Source organism: Amaranthus tricolor, chromosome 7 (genome assembly GCF_026212465.1).
Source record: "Amaranthus tricolor cultivar Red isolate AtriRed21 chromosome 7, ASM2621246v1, whole genome shotgun sequence".
Taxonomy (NCBI): Eukaryota; Viridiplantae; Streptophyta; class Magnoliopsida; order Caryophyllales; family Amaranthaceae; genus Amaranthus; species Amaranthus tricolor.
The window spans coordinates 26,853,851-26,873,971 of NC_080053.1; the positions used below are offsets into that span (position 1 = coordinate 26,853,851).

Here is a 20,121-nt window from a genome sequence, read left to right on the forward strand (position 1 = left end):
CATTGGGAGGTGGATGACAGGCGAGTATGTTACATTGGGAGGTGGATGACAGGGTCTTAGAGGTAGTCGAATTAGCTGGTTTCAGATACATTCACAGGTTGTTGGGCGGGGGCTTAGAGCTCGATCGAGCTCTTATCACTGCATTGGTGGAGAGGTGGAGGCCGGAGACTCATACCTTCCACCTCACAGTTGGCGAGGCAACGATCACGTTGCAAGATGTGGCAGTTATAATGAGACTGCCCATTGAAGGACAAATAGTGACAGGTTATGGAGAGGGAAATTGGCCAGCATTAGTTCATGAGCTACTAAGGATTTGGCCTGAAAACCCTCAAGACCCCACACAGCCGAAGATCATCGTTGGATCGTCATTGAAGCTGAACTCCGAGAGCATTTTAGCGCGCTACAGGATGACGCGGATGATGTTACGGTTGATAGACATGCGCGAGCGTACATCTTGTACCTGTTTGGATGCAATTTGTTTCCAGACAAGAGCGGTGACTCGGTGCAGTTGATCTATCTCCCTCTACTGGGAGACTTGGAGCGCGTAGATGAGTACAGTTGGGGAAGTGCTACCCTAGCGTATCTGTATCGTAACTTATGTCGAGTACCTCGTAAGGGTGCCAAGGACATTGGTGGCTGCTTGATGTTGTTACAGATATGGTTATCGGGCCACGAGATTTGGAGATCGCATTGTCCACTTATTTGCTTTGACATCATCGAGCTACATCTCCCGGATCGTGTCATGCGTCGATTCGGTTTGAAGCAGGTTATTCCCCAAGCCTGTGACACCCAACCTCAACTACATGCGATCGATCGGAGGACTAGGGACAAGAACTACCTCGTACGACATAGATCGCATGTAGATGCGTGGAATGACCAAGCATCTAGATTGGTTCGAGTAGATAACTTCACATGTCATAGCTCTGCTATGTACATGAATTGGTACAGGCGTATCTCCATATTACGCCTGACGAACACCACATTTGCGCAGCCAAGATCACATTACCATCCGACATCTACGTTACTGGTTCGTCTTCTTTCAAAACTCATAACATATAGTAATAGTTTTAAGTGACTCTTTTAACAATATAATGATAACAAACAGGCTGAGCGCATCCGTTCGGTGCTCATACAATGCAATGACACGATCCAAGGGGCCTCTACATCACCAGTTGATGTGGGGTATCGGCTATGTTCTCAGACCCTAGGCTCTATTAACGCGTCGTTGACCGATGCATTTAGTCAGTCGGGTTATGAGTACCTCATACCGACTCCACCCGTCATTGGCGAGGTAGATGACACATTCCACACTCCTTCTCCACGGAGTTCAGCCCACCGAGGTAGCTCTTCCGGATGATCCAGTTCTCGGTCCACAAGAGGTCGCCAGCGTTCATCTACTCGAGGTCGGTCTTCCAGATCGCCATTGACATCCGGTACTATGTCTCTATTCGTTCCTCCAGCTTCCATCACCACTCCTCCTCCACATCCATCGCCTCCGCAAAAGATCATCACATATCAGCGTGCTAGTCAACGACGAGCTCCTGCTCTTAATGTCATTGCGGAGGTTGACGAGTTCACACCATCCTCATCCGGAATTAATTTAACAAACTTTGTATATTCTTATATGATTTGAATTTCTTGTATGACTTTCCATGATTGTAATATATCTTCGCATTATTTTCATAATTAATTTTTTCAAATCAAGTTAGTTCGTAATTGATTATTATGGAATAGATGGTATTGAACTAATTTAATGCAGGTTGCGTTCACTATTTAAAGGAAATGGAAAAAAAAAATTCCAGGACAAGCAAACCGCCACATGAAGTGGCGATTTACCAGAGACCAAACCGCCACATGAGATGGCGGTTTGCCTTGACCAACCGGCAAACCGCCACTTCATGTGGCGGTTTAGTGCTTAAGGCAAACCGCCATCTCAAGTGGCGGTTTTTTCTGAAAAAAAAATTAAATAAATTTCCACGTGGACGTTATTGTGGGAAATACTTTCCCACATAATGCAAAGTGGAAATCATTTTTTTTAGCAATATTATGAGAAAAGTCTCCTTAGTATATAAATGAGAATTAAAATAATGTGGATTATAGTTAAAAATAAAAATAATAAACTAAAAAGAAAAATAAGGGTAATTTTTCAAGATGGTAAATGCTTATTTGCATGGCCTGCAAATCTGGGTTTGTTGTGTTGTGAGTGAGGAGATGGAGTTGATGAGTTTGTGACTCTGACATATTGAAAGTCATAACCAATTTGGCAAATGGCAAAGTACTTCCCTTCTTTTTTTAAAGTCTTCAGATTTGTTGTCACACGTGTTCACTTTTACTTGTTTTCGGTTGTTATTAGAGCAAATATCACTTTTTCAGGTAAAATTTAAAATTTAAATCTCACTTCACTCTTTCTTTATCTATTTTAGTGGACAAAAACTTAAACTACTTTTTCGGTAAAATTATGATTTTAAATCTCATTTAACTCTTCTTTTACGGTAACTTAACCTAAAGTCAAAAAACCAAATATTGATGGTGCTAAGAACCCTTGATCTTATATTAATGGCAAATTAAATAACCAAAATGTATATAATGCATAATAACTTCATTTTATTCAAATTTAATTAAAACTTTTCTAGTAAAATTAATTCAATATTTTAGTAAATTTAGATTTAATGACAATTATGAATTGATCTAGTTAATTAAGGTTTTTATTTAATGAGAATTACAAAATAAATAAATTTGTTTAAATTAAATTGATATATTCTCTAAAACTTTATTATAGTGGATAATTTTAGAGAACATTTCAAATCATATTCCAACAAATTTACATATTTTGTAAACTAAACAGAGAGGTGTACAAAACAAACTTGTTCGACCTGATATTTTTCTGACCTTGTAACAAACTCGACTTGATCCGACTTCAAGTGAATTTAAAATTAGAAGAAAGTAGCATGAATGGAGACATGGAGTAACCAAAATAAACACCTCTTAGCCTCTCTAAACCTATACACGTAATGCGTATGCTAGAAAAACCGACATTAATAAACTTAATTTCCTATAATATTTTCTAGAAATCCAAATTCCAAAAAGTGCACACTGTATAAAGCAAATGGTGATTGGCAGCATGGCTGGATGAGCTTGGACTGTTTAAGCCAAGTGTTTGGCTTCACCTAATACCAACTCTCAAATATTTTAACTCAACCCATGAGTTAAATTTTAACCCTTAACTCAACACCTTAGTTTAAATGCACTCTTAAGTCTTAAACCCCCCTTGAAACCTTATTTCTCATTTCTCAACTATTCCATTCTCTTTTTCTTTTCTTTTCCTTCAATTTTTCCTCCATTTTCTCTTCACATTTTCCCTTTTTTCCTTCATCTTCCCCCTTTCTTCCTCCTTGTTTTGGTTAACAACTTCAACCAAAATTCCCTAATTACCCAATTCCTTTTCATTAATCAATCAATCTATAAAATAAAACCCACATTTTAATTTCTTTTAATTTTTTTGGGGTTTTAAAAAAAAATAATTTTGACAAGATTATAAACCAACCCACAATCCATTTCTTTCTATATATACACATATATACTCACCATCTTTTTCCACCACTTCTACATTGTGAATTTTGATTTTATTTATTTATTTATTTATTAGAAATTTACAATGAAGAAAAGGTCAAATATTTCCAAATCTTCAACTATCATTAATCTAGAACCTTCTATTACATCCTCTCCACCTTCATCTTCTTCTTCATCATCTTCATCATCATCTTGTGTTGTTGATGATCATAATAATCATAACCATATAATTAATAATAATAATTTTGAGGGTGGAGAAGAAAAACCTCCAAAACCTAAGAAAATTAGAACTAAAAGAGCTTCAATTAATAATCTAAAATCACAAAAATGTACCAATGCCAATGTCAATCCTCCTACTAATCGAAGAAGTTCCATTTATAGAGGAGTTACAAGGTATTTTAATTCATCCCCATTTTGATTTTTTAATTTTTTCCAAGTTAATTTAATTAATTAACACTCGTCGTCATGAATTCAATATTCCAGCTCGAAAACTCTGAGTCCACATTCAAGTAATGTGGTCAATTTTAACACTAATTAATCAAATTAATTTTTGCTGGTTGAGGGTATTAGTCTGCTTTCTTTCCCATTCTCTCCGACCCTGTTTTGGGGGAGATTTATTTGGATGATGATGAATTAATCAAATTAATTAAAATTTGATTGATTTTGCATGTTGGGAATTGGGTGATTGTGAAATATGCAGACATAGATGGACTGGAAGATTTGAAGCACATTTATGGGATAAAAGTTCTTGGAATAACATTCAAAATAAAAAAGGAAGACAAGGTAATGTCTTTTAATTTTTGATTAATTTCAAAAAATTAATTATTTTTAATAGGAATTTAAATATATATTAAAATGAAAAATGGGTTTGAAAATTCTCATGGAGATCTGTAATCTCGATTAAAATAATTAATTGAGCAGTATATAATGGATGGTTATAATGATACTGTTTTACTCCTATTAATCCTACTTAATTTAATTTGTCTTATTATTACTATTATAATATTATTATATAGTATTAATTAAACAGTGAGTGTCCCATTGACATCAAGCTCTATAACGATAGTTTTTGTGAGCAGGATATATTAATTAATTACGACTTTTACTTAATTAATATGTATTTTATTAATATAATATTATTATATATTAATTAAAATTTAAAAAATGTTTTTACATCATTATTAGTTAGTTCTGTGAAGTTGCTGACTTGTGTGCATTTTTTTGTGTGTCTGACCATCTGCACAACGCTCATCTACTTCTGGGTTCCTGTAGTTTATTTGGGTAAGTCCAAATTTTGATATTTTGATTTAATTTGGTCCTCAAAATATGGAAAAGATTGAAAAAAAAGGGAAAAAGATTGGTAAATTTTGCTTGTTGGCATTCACGGGATTTTATTCCATTTCTAAAAAATTTAGTCAAAATTTGCCTTTTTGTTGGAGGTGTGTAATTAATTTAAAAAATCTCGAATATGAATTTCCTTCATCTAATAATGACAGGTATTTCCAAATGATTGTACTTCTCAGTAATAATACCCTCAATCTCAACTTTTAGAAAAATTACTTAGTGACTTAGTGACCCATGATTTAGTCTTTAGTGAGATATGTAATTGTTATAATAGTGACATGTATGATAAATATCACTAAATTTTATGTCACGAAAAACTTTAGTTCGATTTTTTATTATGCTGCTAAAGGGTCTAATAATTGTCACTAAATCCATTATGTATACCATTAAAAATTTTAAATAGTAATATTTAAATTAAATATTACTAAATACATTCTACTAATAGTGAAAAATGACGCAAATAGTGTGAATTGAGTTTATACGAGACTTTTTGGAATTAATGTAGCTTTCCTTAAAATTGGTTTTGTAAAAAATGTTAATATAAATGCAGGAGCATATGATAGTGAAGCTGATGCAGCTCGGACGTACGATCTAGCTGCACTTAAGTACTGGGGACCAGAAACTACATTAAATTTTCCTGTGAGTACCTAAGTTTGTGAGCAACTTATTGTGCACTTATTCTTGTTGATTATAGTTCAATTTGTTAACCCACAACGAGTCTTGTCGAATCCTTCGGTGTGTAATTGCTAATCTAATTTTGCGACTCAAGTCACTTGTTAGTCGATATGGTAGTTGTTTGTGTCATTAATGTTCGTGTTTAGAATTAGAGGCGGATCTTTATTTAGGCCCAAAGGGGTCTAGCCTGGTGTAACATGATTCGCTCAAATTTGTCCAAAAATAGTCCAAAACCGACTATAATTCGACTTTTACGATTTGTGATCTGCGAGGAGATTAGTGAATCATGTGACATTGGTCTAGCCCTCGAAACTTTTATAATAAAAAGATGTGGGATGTGGGCGTAGTTTTGAACTAGAGTTCGAGGGTTCAAATCTTGGACCTTATTGTGTTTTTGGTTTGAATGATAGCTTTGGCCCCTTTTTGCTTACGGTGCAAGATGCGCCACTAACTAGACGATAGATTATTGAATAACAAAGTTGTGTGACGGTATGTTGTTTTTGATCGTGCAGATAGAAAAATATACGAAAGAGCTCGAGGAAATGCAAAATGCGTCCAAGGAGGAATATTTAGCGTCATTGAGACGGAGAAGCAGTGGGTTTTCTAGAGGGGTTTCGAAATACCGTGGCGTTGCCAGGTACATTTCTATTTTCTAACCAAAAAATTAAGCCGATGACATTATTATTTGAAGTGAAAGGATACTATGGAATGGATAGTCTTTTGGATTTATGGGTCATGACATCATATTTTCATTTGAAACGCTCTACATAGAGCGACATCACTTTGTTATGAGCCAAATGTTATTTTAATCTGGTCATTCGTTTCCCCACAAAACCCGCACCTAATTTTGCGTTTACTACCATCAACTGCTTCACCGAACCTCCATCTGGTGTCCACCCCGCTCGGTGCCACTATACTTATTATCTAATTTTGGCAAGTGTAGGCATCATCATAACGGTCGATGGGAGGCACGAATAGGGCGTGTATTTGGGAACAAGTACCTCTACTTAGGCACATTCAGTAAGTTCTCCGACTTTCTCTTACGCATTCTCTCGTTTGATGCAATTTAGGATCACGAGCGCACAAGCACATACACATACGTAATCAGACAATGTGATTATCAAACCCGAAAGACAAGAATACTTAATACATTAAAACACCCTTTTGGTCAGTCACCTTTCCTATGATCATCATGTATGTGTATGCTAATATAAAAAACAAGAAAAAGAAGGAAAAGGGTGGTACTATTCAGTACCCAAGATCTGCTACAAATATTAAACAAAACAATACCTTTTTGGACTCACGTGGCATCACGTGAGTCATGTATGGTGAATCCCATTTGGGAATGGTTAGCTTTGATATGATATTCTAATGGTAATTATTATTATTTAGGTGGGGTTTAGGTGAAGATTAGGATCCACTAAGATTCCTTACACCTGACTAACACTTATAAAAAAACCCAAATAATTAGGAGCCGCGAAAAGAAAAGAAAAGAAAAGGTAATAAAGAAAGGAATCAATCTTTTGAAGTAGATTTGAGTTTACTTGGTAGGGCCTAAATCTTGTATTTCCATATACAGAGGTGTTCAAAAAAGACCTGATGATTCGAAAGTTAATCGACCTTTAACTGAACCCGATTTAACCTGTTCAAAAATGATTTACAATTATGTAAATAACAATATAGAGACAAGACCCGATTTCAAATCGATCCGAAACACCTAATCTGAAATCAATCCGATGATGCGAATGAGCACCTATATATATACACATATTCTCAAGTAGTTGAGAAATACTCTTAAGCTTTTATGAGATATTGAGATGAGCATTATTTGGGGTAAGGGGGGAGGTGTTAATACATAGGGGCCACTACAAGCATGCTAGATTAGGCCTACCATTTTCCATTCCTTGACTATACTTAAGCACATGGGAACTTCGTGTACAAATAAAGCACATAAGACTTTCCTCTTGTGACTTGTTTGGCCCATACTATTAGTGTTTAAATCATTTAAACTTTCTAATTAGCCGTAAATCTTGACTTAGCATTAAAATTTGGAGCCGCCATAGGTTCAGTATGTGTACCCTTCGAACGTTCATCCTTTTGGGAAACGGAACATGATCTAAAAAGCGCTAATTTTTGTTTGTTCTAGAGAAAAGTATAGGATTCGATCCATGGACTCCGCAACATCCACCAATAACTTGCAAGTTAAAACATAAATAGGTGAATTTTTGAGGGATTTGAATAATAGTTGTACTTCTATAAGGTGGGGTAGTAATATCTCACCATTCCACCTATTTTAGGGACTTTTGTTGCATATTTGGTCCCTCAACCATGTTTGATTTGAGTTGGCAAGTGCCCCTACTTTAAATGGCTAGGTGTATTGTTAGTAGTTCGGGGATATCATATTATTAAAATTCGGCCAAATGTTCTATTCTTAATTTGTCCCCAACTTGCATCAAAATAAAAAAAAAAAAAAAAATTGTCCCCAACTCAATTGGTTTGGAATACAAATCATATCGGCTGTGTTGTAAAGGTATTTAAATTTATCAAACTGATATTACCCGCGTTGTCAAAGTGTAAAAAAACCGCATCATAGGCCGATTAAAGGGGTATCTACTATCTCTTGACTTTGGCCGATATTTGGTGGTACATATACGACAATCGCATCACTTGCACTACTGCATCACAATGTCGTAACTGTTACCGTATTTATTATTTCACTATGGTTTGGGGGGCTTGGGAAAGGGATCAAGAACGGGTTATGGACTACGGTCAAACATATTCAAGCTCATCTGTACCCGTCACATGTGGACTTCCGTCATGCACATCTTCTTATCGCTTTCTGACTAGATCTTGTCCAAACTAGCCAACTTATACTCAACTTGCTTTTTGGTTTGATATTATCCCCAAGAAAAAGGCTTGATATTTATTTTTTCAATTCGTTTTTAAAATTTTTTTTTAATTATCTTTTACTCGTATAGATACCTTAAAATCACATATAGGAGGTGCTCATAACAGATCTGACGACCTAATATTTACCCGACTCAATATCATATACATGAGGTTTAAAATACGATTTGACCCGACTTTAAAATGAATTTAAAATTATATAAAAATCAATGTGTACACAAGATTTGATTTTAAACTGACCCGAAACATGTGATCCGAAATCAATCTGATAACTGAATAAACACCTCGTGAATATACTTTCTCTAGTTTTTAATAGTTGCTACAGTCACAGTAGCAACTACTGTTCATCAACTAATCTTATTTGGCATATACTTCTCTTTGTATAATATAAAATATAGTCTAGTGAGATCGTATATTTTCTTAATATTAACTTTTTAGAATTTTTTATCGTATAAAATTAAAAATATTAAAAATTAAAATTATATATTAAATAGATTAAAAAACAGAAATGTAACAACTGTTAATATCTTATTAAACTTGGACAATCCAACATATCTTATTACCTCGTCTCACATTATTGATGGTTTTGATGTTGCTTTGTCGATATTCTCCCTACTAAAGTTCCCAAAATTGTTTGGACACATATCTTAAAATAGTAGTTGAATGTATGTGTATACTTCCTATTTTTGGAACTTTGTGGTCTACTTTTTTTTTGTTAGAACTTCAAGTCATTGCACTCTTAGCCATGACATGGGATTTCAAGACTTATGTTTTGACACTAACTCAAGTAAATAAATTAATATCTCTTGGTTAATTGGAAACTTATTTGCCATCTCGTGTATCTGGAGGTGTAAATTCGGGTGTTCAGGCGGGTTTCGGTTATAATATACCTGCTCGGGTCTATTTGGGCTCTTGTGTGTTTGTAAATATCATGATGATCTAATTTGATTTCTATGCGGGTTATTTTGAGTCTGAGTCGAGTCATATTCGATTTCGCTTAATTAGGACAAATTTAGACGAATCCAGTGTTCATCTCATTGTTCTCTAGTAACAATGTTATCATATTTACTTAATTAGGTTCACAAGAAGAAGCCGCTGAAGCGTATGATCGAGCTGCAATCGAGTATAGAGGTGTAAATGCCGTGACTAATTTTGACATTAGCAATTACGTAGGTCGTTGTAAGAATCTTATGCCCAAGGATGAATCACAACAGTCGAATCCCAAACAAGCTAAAACTGTTTCTCTACAAAAGTTGCAACAAGTAAAAGTACAAAAATCGGAAGAACATGAAGATCAACCAGCATTAAAATTACAGCCCGAATTGTTGGAACAAGTAGATGAGCCCGATTTGGTAGATCAAGTAGATGAGCGAGTGCACCCAAATTTGGCGGATATAGTAGATGAGCAACGAAATGAACAAATCGAAGGCCCATCTCAGCTCGAAGAGGAGCCTAAACTTATGGACTCCATTGATCACCCATCCATGCTCGTTGGAATGAATGGCCCCGAGGATGAGAGGGAAAACCCGTGGAACTTTTACATGGATCCTGGGGGTTACAACCCCTTCTTGGTGCCGAATATTCCATTTGAAGAAGATGCTAGATGGCACGATTTGTATAATCAAATGGGGTTTGAAGAGAACATCGATAGGTTTTTCGAGGGAGAAGCGGAGAGCTTGATTGATAACATAGATGGATCATACTTTGATGGCACCGAGGTTATGGATTGTTCAAACGGTAGCAAAACTACCGAGGATTTAGACAAGAAGATAGAGATTTTGCCTAAGACGGAGGAGAACTCGCTCTCATTTTCTTCGTCCTCTCCATCATCGTGCACAACTAGCTTAGAGTAGTTTTTCATCCTTTTTTAGTTTTTTGGGTGTCTTGTTCTTTGAGCATTATGTTTGTTGAAGTTTGTTTGGTTTTTCATTTTCATCCCCAAAAGTTTAGGTGATAATTTGATATTTGTTATGAGTGGATGAGAAGAAATCCAAACATGTTTCAGTCTTTGTTAGGGAAAACCAAAATTTTGTTTTAAAATTTCAAAGTTTTTGTTGGTGTTGGGGATGAGCAAATGCAGAAATTAAGATTAGTTGTATTATATGCATGTTTCTAATGTTTTCTTGTGTTATATGTAAATATCAAATTGAGGGAAATAAACTAAAGTTATGACTAATTAATACTCTCGTCTCTTTAATGTTGCCACGTAATACACAAAAACTTTCATTTTGATTTCCGCAATATAGCAAAATCAAAAGCTTCGACTTGAACTGAGCCGTTGTACTTTCTCCGTTACATTATACAACTGATAGTGATATTTTCTCACATAACATATTACAATCAATTGTAAATATATCAAAACAAAAATGAAGGTATATTTGTTACACTAATTCTTGTATGAGACGGTCTCACCGTAAGATATGCGTTCTACTTGGGTTAAATATCCCAATAATAGAAATTTTTAGCTTGTGAGCTTCTTATGTTGAGATATTTTTAACTTGTGAGCTTCTTATTTTGAAGTTGTCTTATAATAAGACGATCTCATACATGACATGACGAGTTGTATTTGTTAAGGTAATAATGGAATATTAGAATACGGGTCAACGAAGTTAAGTTAGGTAATGCAATCCGGAAGATTTATGTGGGTGGAAACTGGAAAGTGGATAGGGAAAGTACACTGAACTTTTTTTTTTTGTTTTTTGTAGATTTACATCTTCACTAAAGTTTTAAGATTTTTGGCCCAATAATAAATGGACTAAAAAGACTGCTTCCTAGGGGACCAAATATGGAATTTTTGAAATTCTTGAGTGAAAAAAAAAAATTAATTAAATAAACGAACCTTTAAACTTTTTCCAAAAGTAAGCGTCCAAACCCTAAAGCTGTGCTTTGGAGCTGTTCGCAGTTACTAATTGCGAACAGCATATAAGACAAATTAGCTGTTCGCAGTTGGTAACTGCGAACAGTTCAAAAAACACAAAATAGCTGTTCGCAGTTAGACTGCGAACAGCAAAAAGACAAAATAGCTATTCGTAATTACTAACTGCGAACAGCTATCTGACCTTAAAAAAAATAAATAAATAAAAAATAAAATTTTTTTTTTTTTTTCTGTTCGCAGTTAGTAACTGCGAACAGCTATTTTGTCTTTTTTGAACTGTTCGCAGTTACTAACTGCGAACAGCTCCAAAGCACAGCTTTGGGGTTTGGACGCTTACTTTTGGAAAAAGTTTAAAGGTTCGTTTATTTAATTAATTTTTTTTTTCACTCAAGAATTTCAAAAATTCAGCAAATATTGTGTCTACTTGGAATTAGGATAAGATGATTATCAAAATATTAAATTTTCTTTGGTTTTTATTTTTTTAGATAAAGGTTTTGAGTTTGATTTTTAATGCCCTTTCATACTTTTCTCGTTTGCTCGACCTATTTGGTATCAAAAAAACTTATTATGAGATATCGTCTTTTGATGAGATAACCTCAAAACATACAGAGAGGATAAACGCACTTTTCTTTTTTTGGTTATAAGCTAGTGTTAACAAATAAGTAGAGATTAAAGAGTAGATAATCTTATCAGCTAGTTTTGAATGAGATCGTCTCATTATGAGACGTACTTATATAATTAGTCAAAATCTCTCTCTTATTGATCACTTTGAAATTGTAAGTGATTACTTTTAGACAATAAGTGTATCACAAATTGTTGTGAGAAACGGTCTCTCCGAAAGACGCATTAGATATATGTGCTAAATAGCCCAATTAATACAAATTAAAGAGAAAATAAGAATGTGGGTTTCTTGTTTTGAGGTCATCTCTTTAAGAGACGGTCTCTCACAAGAATAGTTGTAAATATATATTAATAGAAAATAGTCTCACTATAAACCGTCTCATATAGTTTTAGGTCATAAAGGCACTTATTTTGAAAAAAAAAAAAAATTATTATGCTTAATTTTTTATTTTTTATATTAAAAAGTTTTTTTTTTTTTTCAAATTTTCACGTATTGTACTGGCCAGCTAAAGGCAAAAAACCAATTATTGGAATACCCAAGTACTTTTGGCTTGGACCTAATTCAACTCGTTGTAGAATGAAAATAAAGACATGTGATTGGTATTTTTAGTGTTGAAACTGACATTTTAAAACCTTAAAATTGGGGGGTTAAAAAATTTCATCGAGTCATCTTTACAATTGCACGAATATGGCGGCCACATACGAAAATTTTGTGTTGGCTAAGTTTGTTAGTAAATGAATCAAGTGGATTGTCTCATTGGCCTTTTGGGCATGAATTGGCTCAATCTGTCGTGTGACTGGTTGATGCTTATAATTTTGGGCTAGTTGAGCTTTTTGAGCCTCCAACATCTTCTTGTACGTAGCCACTTGATAATCGGTTTCTTGTATATTGCTATTAAGGATTTTTAGTACCTTCTATGCAAACAATATTATAATCTCATATATTAACCTTTAAAATGACAATCGATGTTATCACTAAAGTGACAATAGTATTACGTGATAATATACCGTGAATTTATGTACTTCACAATCCCTTTTGGCTACCAGATTGCTGATATTTTTACTAAACACCTTTCGCACATTTTTTATGACTTTTGAGACAACTTTAGCGTTCACAAACAATTTGCTTCAACTGCAGGGAATCGATAGATTTAATAATTATTAAAACAATTTTTTGGTAAATAATTCATTTAGTTTATTTACTAATCTAGTTACCCTGTTCATCGTCGACACAGCAAACACATTGAGCTCGATATTCATTTTGTACGTGAGAAAGTTATATACCGTGAATTTATGTACATCATAATCTCTTTTGGCTACCAAATTTGCTAATATCGTAACTAAACACCTTGTGCACATTTTTTATGACTTTTGAGACAAATTAAGTGTTCACAAACCATTTACTTCAACTACGGGAAATCGATAGATTTAATATTTATCAAAACATTTTTTGGTTAATAAATCATTTAGTTTATTTGCTTGTTGGGCATTACTCTTAGACCCAACACCTCTTGTATTTATATATAAACATTAATGCGAAAAAACACCCATATATTTTTCGGTGAGACAACCTTAAAACAAGAATTTTATTTATTTTATTTTAGTTTGTATTAATTGATCTATTTATTCTAAACAACAATAAAATTCCAAAATGGTTCAACTATACAAGGATCTAAAAGTTGTAAATAGAAACTACAAACAAGAACACAAGACTATATAACTGTAAAGAACCGTAAAAATATATATATACATGTTCATTTGAATGAAAGAACATATCGTTTTTCGACATTTCGACAACCCTTGCATATACGAGGGCACACGACACCAACGAAGCAACGAATGTGACTATTGATACATATTGAATAAATTGTAACACATGGAAATTCAAAAAATACTTTCTCTGTACAAATTTCACTTGATAAAAAAATTGCCTATTTGTTACTGTTGAACGAATCGATAATCTATATATGTTAGTACGATTCAATAACCAATCTCGAATATCGTCAAACCTTTTCATTAGTATAATGCACTCTTGTAATCGAGACTCGATATTAAAAGGGTTATTCGATTTCGATATTGAAGAAGGTCGAGTTTGATGGTTCCCTTACTGAAACCTCCACACGAAATGTTCCATAAACAGGTCGGTGATCAGAAAATTGATACTTGCTCGAGTCTTTTCTTTCGTACGATAATTGATGTACTCCATCACCCTTCCATAGTATTCTGTCACACCTGTAATTTATATGAGCCCAAAGGTTGAATGCATAGATTTGTAGAATTTTCGTAATAATTAATGTTAAGCTAAACATGGGTAGAAAAAGATAAGCACAAAATACCAGGCCGGAGTTCTTCTTTTGCTTGGCGAAATGTTGGTTTCTCCAAGATAAATGTTCGAGTTATACGAATACTTATAAGTTGGTGCGAATTTGATAAGCCCTTCCCTCCAGCCTTTGAAAACTCGTCCTGCTTCCCTTTCGACCTTTAGCTATAGAAAAAGTGAAAAACCAATAAATATTGAAACCGTCAGTCTCACTAATGTCCTTGCGAATCATGAATCAAAAAAAGCATTATGGTCGATTTTGGGCTATTTTAGGTTTATTTTGAGCGAATCGTGAATTCAAAGCAAATTAAATGGTGCATCATGTTACACTGGCACTCAGTATTTTATTTAAAAATCTCAAAGGATCTCAACAAAGTACAAAGTTAAACGACGAATACCTGATCTTTGCTTAGAAGAGACTCCCATTCCCTCTTCTTTAAAAGCTTCAAGGTTTCGGTATGACTTAAAGAAATCCGATAATTCAAGTCCCCAAACCATACGATTCGACTGATTATTTCGAACCCAATGCACAAGTCGCAAGTTAGTGATTACGAAGAAATTAACAAGATAAAATTCGTTACTAAAAGTGATGTAACTTACTCGTGCTCTAATATTCTCTCGGGTATTCGACTATTAGGAACTTTGCATCTCCTAGGAAAATGAGTACTTTTAAGTATCTCAATAACATCCAAATTCCGTCTGAGCTCATCGCCTTCTTTCTCTCCAGACGCTAAGTGGCTACAAACGAAGCAAAAGCTCGTTCTATACAAAAGCATGCTCACCGCAATGCAACCCTGCACGCAACAAAAGTTCGACATGTAAGATAAATTAACGTCTACAAGTACCTCAAAACGCCCTTAAACGAGAATATTACCTTGTTTCCAAGCCCCATGATACCGCGACTAATACAAGACGTTTTCAAGTGACAAATATGTTGGACCAACTCCCTTTTCACCCAAATAGTGAGAAAAATCCCAACCATTTGTTTGCTCACAATTAAGCTATATTTTTGGTCATTCGCGGAAGAATTTAAGATTTCTGAGAATACAACCCCATTAGGCCCGTCATCCTCTTCTGACGATAAATCATCGTCGCTTACACTACTTTGTTGGCATCGAAAACAAGAGTCTCGAGTGTATCTTCTATCAAGCTCGGAGGCACAATTACAAGTCTTGAGTCGCTTTTTGCTTTCCGTCCTAAATTGTTTGCTCACGGTCTTAAGCGAGTACTTAGGAAAGAAAAGCGAGCCACTCGAGGTGCTTGTTAGCTTTGCTTGTTTCGTTCCACCAAACGGCTTTGCGTTTATCAAAGACGTTGCTTTCCTTAGAGTTTGGAAGTGGTTGTTGTTTTTGTTGAGAGACTGATTTATTAGAGTAAGCCATCTTGCTGCGGGCTCACTGTCTTCTATAACAAGCACATTTCCAGCATTTAACGGGACAATTTCCTGAAAACTACATATAGTAACATCATTGTCAAAAACTTATACATCTTTACAAGGAAAAATAAAAATTAGCATACAAAGTAATGCACAAACTTCTTAATCCTTTCTAAATTATAGATATGTGATTTGATAGAGGAATAGTTGATGGGTTTGTTTGAAAAATGATCGTTAGCTAGAACTATTGTATAGTTTGACCGGTCGGAAGTTATTTTTCATTTGCTAGATCTTACGCCAAATCTATTGGTTAGGTGCCAAAATTATATATATGTGACTTAATAGTAGAGGAGTTAATGAATCTGTTTAAAAAATGATCGTTAGCTAGAGCTATTGTATGGTTTGACCAGTCGGAAGTATTGTTTGATTGCTAGATGTTAAGCCAAAATTATTGGTTAGGTGCTGGCTATTTATTAAAGAAAAAGTGGGTTAAAAGCCAAAAGTTAATGAAAAGCGAGCTTAGAAGCTATTTACCAAACACTTCTATAAACTGTTTGACCAATCAAAATGTCAAATTCAAAAGCAAACCAAAAGGCCAACGGAAAAGCAATGGGTCTATTTAAAAAATGATCGTTAGCTGGAGCTATTGTATGGTTTGACCGGTCAGAAGTATTGTTTGATTTGCTACATGTTACGCCACATTTATTGGGGTAGGTGTTGGTTATTTATTATGGGAAAAAGTGGGTCAAAAATCAAAAGTCATTGAAAAGCGAGCTTAAAAGTCATTTACCGAACATTTCTTTTAACTTTTTGACCAACAAAAAAGCCAAAGACAAAAACAAACCAAAAAGCGAACACGAAAGCTATTGCTAAACACCCCGGGATGAATATGGTTTAGCAAAACATGTAAAAGCAAAAACTACAAAAATGAAGAGTAAAGTCAAAGGAAAGAATGAATTACCCCAAGACGTAAATATCTGAGGGAGCATTAACTTGGAGAAAATCATCAAGAACAAGCCCATTCTCAGGGGGTTTCCCTCCTACATTCCATGTAGCAACAAAAGCCCTAAAGTTTTACAACACAACAATAAATTTCTTAGATTTTTGAAACGAAAAGAGTTAAATGACAATCCATCCAAGAGCACTGTTCCGTCCCATTGAGATTGCTACAAACTACAATACACGTATCATCGAGAAAAATGTAGCAATCTCAATATGACAATGCATCCAATAGAGCACTCTTCAGTCCCATTGAACTTGCTACAAACTACAATACGCGACGTAGCAATCTCAATATGACAATGCATTCAAGAGAGCACTCTTCGGCCCCATTGAGATTACTACAAACTACAATACACATATCATCGTGAGAAACGTAGCAATCTCAATGCGAGATACGAGTAAAAACGAGACATGTAAAAAGATTGCTAAGTACTTTAAGTTCTTGGCATGCTGAATTGTTTGGGCTTCAGTATCAGAACCAATTATTATATCTTGTTCTGTAAATTCAAAATTATTGAAATAATTCATATTAGTACACCAATGAAACAGTAAATTATAAGCAAGACAATTATAAAAGCAAACTTAAATCAAAATAAAGGGGAAAAAATGGTTGGTATGCAACTTGCCAAATACTAACTGCCAATTAATTTGATTTATAGTAAATGATAAGATATGTTTGGATCATATATTGTATCATGCTTTTATCGTAAATGAATTTTATTCTCTTCCAAGAGATGTGAAATATCAGGAGTTTAGGACCATTTTCTAATGACTTTTCTACAAGATTAGCATTAACAAATAAGACGGGCTTATAGTGAGCCTAATGTACACTAACCGTCTTAAAGTGATTAATTAAAAAAAAAGCTAATTATATGGGCTTTTGACTGTCTTATTCAAGACTTGGAACATTATAGGTTCTTCCACCTTGCAATTCCTCCATCCCCACTACTCGAAAATGACTTTTAGAAAATCAAATGGAGATAAACTTTACAGCCCATTTGGTAATCGATAATAAATGATGTGAATGGTAATGAAAAGTTAGTGTAGTTTTGGTAGGAATATATCTTGACAAGTTTAATGATCAGGCTTATTCTCCTTCAACAATTTCAATTTTTTCGCAAAATTCATTTCAATATATTACCGTTTGGAAATGTGGTGTAAGATGATAATGAAAAATTGTGAAAAAAGAACTTTTTATAATCAAACTTTCATTACCATGAAAATGATATGATATCATGAAAATTTACACTACAAATTAATCCCATCCCCTCATTTAGTACCGATTACGAAACGGACTAGTGATTTCCCAGGAATTTAATGATCAATGTACTTAATCTTACTGAAATTGATCTATAACTTTAATACTATCTTCCATTTCTTTTTAATAACGACACTTTTCTAGGTGAGAATCTAAACCCGCATCTGCCTAGGCTATGCTCTGGTGATTCGAGGAATTGTGTGATATATAACATACAACAATAGTAGTCGAATAGTTCAATACACATGCAAAAGAAAGCATTTTGGCCCACTTATACCGAACTCACCAGATTGAGATCAGCTACGTAAGTACATATAAAATTAGTAACATATCCACATTTCATCATTGTAGATTGCTACAATTGATATTTAAGAGTGAGCTTTTCTAGTCAATTTTAGCAATCTCAACGAGACAGAGGGACTAACAACCTAAAAGAAGAAAAAATCATAGAAAATAATTAGAAAAAAGAACTAACCAGAAGGGTATTTGATTCCTCTTCTACTTCTATCTTTAGCTGAAAACATTTTGTGAATGAAAGACTGAAAATCACAAGGAAGAACCAAATGAGGTTAAAAGAATGGAGTTTATTAGACGTGGCCAACATATAAAGCTCATTTCTTCAAGAATGACAGCATGGTTGGTCGGCATTTTGTATGTAAAAAACCAGAAATTGTGGAATAAATTATAGTTATTAAGTGTTTCATCACATGAGTTGCAAATAAAGATTAAATCTTTTTAATGTTGGATTAAAAAAATTTTGGGTAATTATCAAATAATGAAAAAAGTAAAACATTAAAACTTAAATAAATTAGAACTATAAAGTATTTGATTACATGAGATACTAATAAAGATTAAATCTTTTTAATGTTGGATTAAAAAAAAGTTTTGGGTAATTAAGAAATAATGAAAAAAGTAACATTAGAATATAAATAATAAAGGAATTCATCACATGAGATGATGAGATACAGATAAAGATTAAATCTTTTTAATGTTAGATTAAAAAAAGTTATGGGTGATGAAGAAATAATGAAAAAGGTAACATTAGAACTCAAATAAATAAATAATTTGTAAAAAGTTATTATTATAATATAAAATTGATAAAAAATACCTTGCTTTTCTTGTCTTCTAATCTTAAAGCCATCATAAAACCATCACAAGTTTGTAGGATTGTTCTGGTCCAAAATCTCCAAATTCCATAAACTATTGATAAATTTATGCAAAAATTAACAAAAAAAAAAATCTAATTTGATTAAATTAATTTTATTTCATAACCCAAAATCCCTTAAAATCAGAAACATTTAAGGGATTTGCACTCTTAATTTTATCATTTGAAGAATAAAAGTAAGAACAGAGGAAAAGGGATGATTCAAGGCAAAGAACAAAGCTTTTTGAATGAAAATGAAAAAGGAAGAACAACCCATAAATTTATTTACAAATTGTTCTCGAAAAAGTCAACATAACCATTTTAATTGCAATTTCCAAAAAAAAAAAAAAGGATTTGGGGAAATGGATAAAAGAAAAATTAAATTGAGACAAAACATTACTCCATACAAGATGATTTGATCTAAAAGAGAAAACTTGTCTTGTGAATCATAAACAATAACATCCTATTACCCCCAATGTCATTAAACGACTATCTCGGTCGCACCTAAAATCGAATTTAAGAGTGGGATGTATGCAGAAATGCCCACCTAAAATCGGGTTTTTAATCCCCAATACCATATAATGGTTCCGACGGTCTCACCTAAAATCAGGTTTGAGAGTCGGATGTACGCAAAATGCCCGCCTAAAATCAAATCTTTAATCCCGATACTATTAAATGGTTCCAACGGTCCCATTTAAAGTCGGATTCAAGTGTCAGATGTATAAAAAATGTATCAAAGTCTGAACCAGAAATACTTACTTGAAACAAAGAAAGAAGAAAGGGGAAAAATTGTCCAGAAAAGAAAGGGTCAAAATGTTGGATAACCAAAATCTATGTAGTTGTATTGGTCATTGAAAGGTTGAATTTCCCAATAAATTAGAATGGTCTGGGAATTGTTGTAATTTTTTGTTTATTTGTGAATTTTTTTGAGTTTTGTGATCAAAACTGTTATAATAATTTAAGGGAAAATTGAATGTTGTTGTTATTTAGGGATCAAACTGTTTGATTGGGGAATTTAGGAAAAAAAAAA

The 20,121-nt window shown here is 33.7% G+C and overlaps 2 protein-coding genes across 5 annotated transcripts; one reads left to right on the forward strand and one right to left on the reverse strand.

Moving 5' to 3' along the window:
* The first annotated feature begins 3,282 nt into the window (after positions 1-3,282).
* LOC130817299 (ethylene-responsive transcription factor WRI1) lies at positions 3,283-10,681 on the forward strand. 2 transcript variants are annotated; one of them, XM_057682926.1, is made up of 7 exons: positions 3,283-3,963; positions 4,271-4,353; positions 4,843-4,851; positions 5,465-5,553; positions 6,102-6,226; positions 6,533-6,609; positions 9,574-10,681. In XM_057682926.1, the coding sequence occupies exons 1-7, from the start codon at positions 3,656-3,658 to the stop codon at positions 10,347-10,349; spliced, it is 1,467 nt and encodes a 488-aa protein (XP_057538909.1). In that variant the 5' UTR covers positions 3,283-3,655; the 3' UTR covers positions 10,350-10,681. The 2 variants fall into 2 exon arrangements, with proteins under 2 accessions (XP_057538909.1, XP_057538910.1); XM_057682927.1 differs by lacking the exon at positions 4,843-4,851 and having other exon boundaries at positions 3,287-3,963; positions 9,574-10,680.
* A 2,763-nt stretch (positions 10,682-13,444) lies between these two features.
* Positions 13,445-20,121, reverse strand: LOC130817300 (type I inositol polyphosphate 5-phosphatase 10). 3 transcript variants are annotated; one of them, XM_057682929.1, is made up of 10 exons: positions 19,851-20,121; positions 19,056-19,119; positions 18,423-18,486; positions 17,123-17,186; positions 16,649-16,753; positions 15,187-15,763; positions 14,913-15,106; positions 14,711-14,819; positions 14,329-14,477; positions 13,445-14,224 (listed from the first exon to the last, which is right to left on the reverse strand). In XM_057682929.1, exons 2-10 carry the CDS (start codon positions 19,089-19,091, stop codon positions 14,053-14,055), a joined length of 1,470 nt encoding a protein of 489 aa, XP_057538912.1. In that variant the 5' UTR covers positions 19,092-19,119; positions 19,851-20,121; the 3' UTR covers positions 13,445-14,052. The 3 variants fall into 3 exon arrangements, with proteins under 3 accessions (XP_057538912.1, XP_057538913.1, XP_057538911.1); XM_057682928.1 differs by having other exon boundaries at positions 13,448-14,224; positions 19,056-19,147; XM_057682930.1 differs by lacking the exon at positions 19,056-19,119 and having other exon boundaries at positions 13,447-14,224.

What these genes read in the sequence shown, in the direction of transcription:
- LOC130817299 (XM_057682926.1), top strand. Translation starts at nt 3,656, where the DNA reads ATGAAGAAAAGGTCAAATATTTCCAAATCTTCAACTATCATTAATCTA. An exon ending in ATTTATAGAGGAGTTACAAG is followed by an intron (nt 3,964 to 4,270) that starts GTATTTTAATTC and finishes TGAAATATGCAG; the next exon opens with ACATAGATGGACTGGAAGAT. An exon ending in AAATACCGTGGCGTTGCCAG is followed by an intron (nt 6,227 to 6,532) that starts GTACATTTCTAT and finishes TGGCAAGTGTAG; the next exon opens with GCATCATCATAACGGTCGAT.
- LOC130817300 (XM_057682929.1), bottom strand. Translation starts at nt 19,091, where the DNA reads ATGATGGCTTTAAGATTAGAAGACAAGAAAAGCAAG. An exon ending in TAGAAGACAAGAAAAGCAAG is followed by an intron (nt 18,487 to 19,055) that starts GTATTTTTTATC and finishes TGTGATTTTCAG; the next exon opens with TCTTTCATTCACAAAATGTT. An exon ending in TCAGATATTTACGTCTTGGG is followed by an intron (nt 15,764 to 16,648) that starts GTAATTCATTCT and finishes TACTATATGTAG; the next exon opens with TTTTCAGGAAATTGTCCCGT.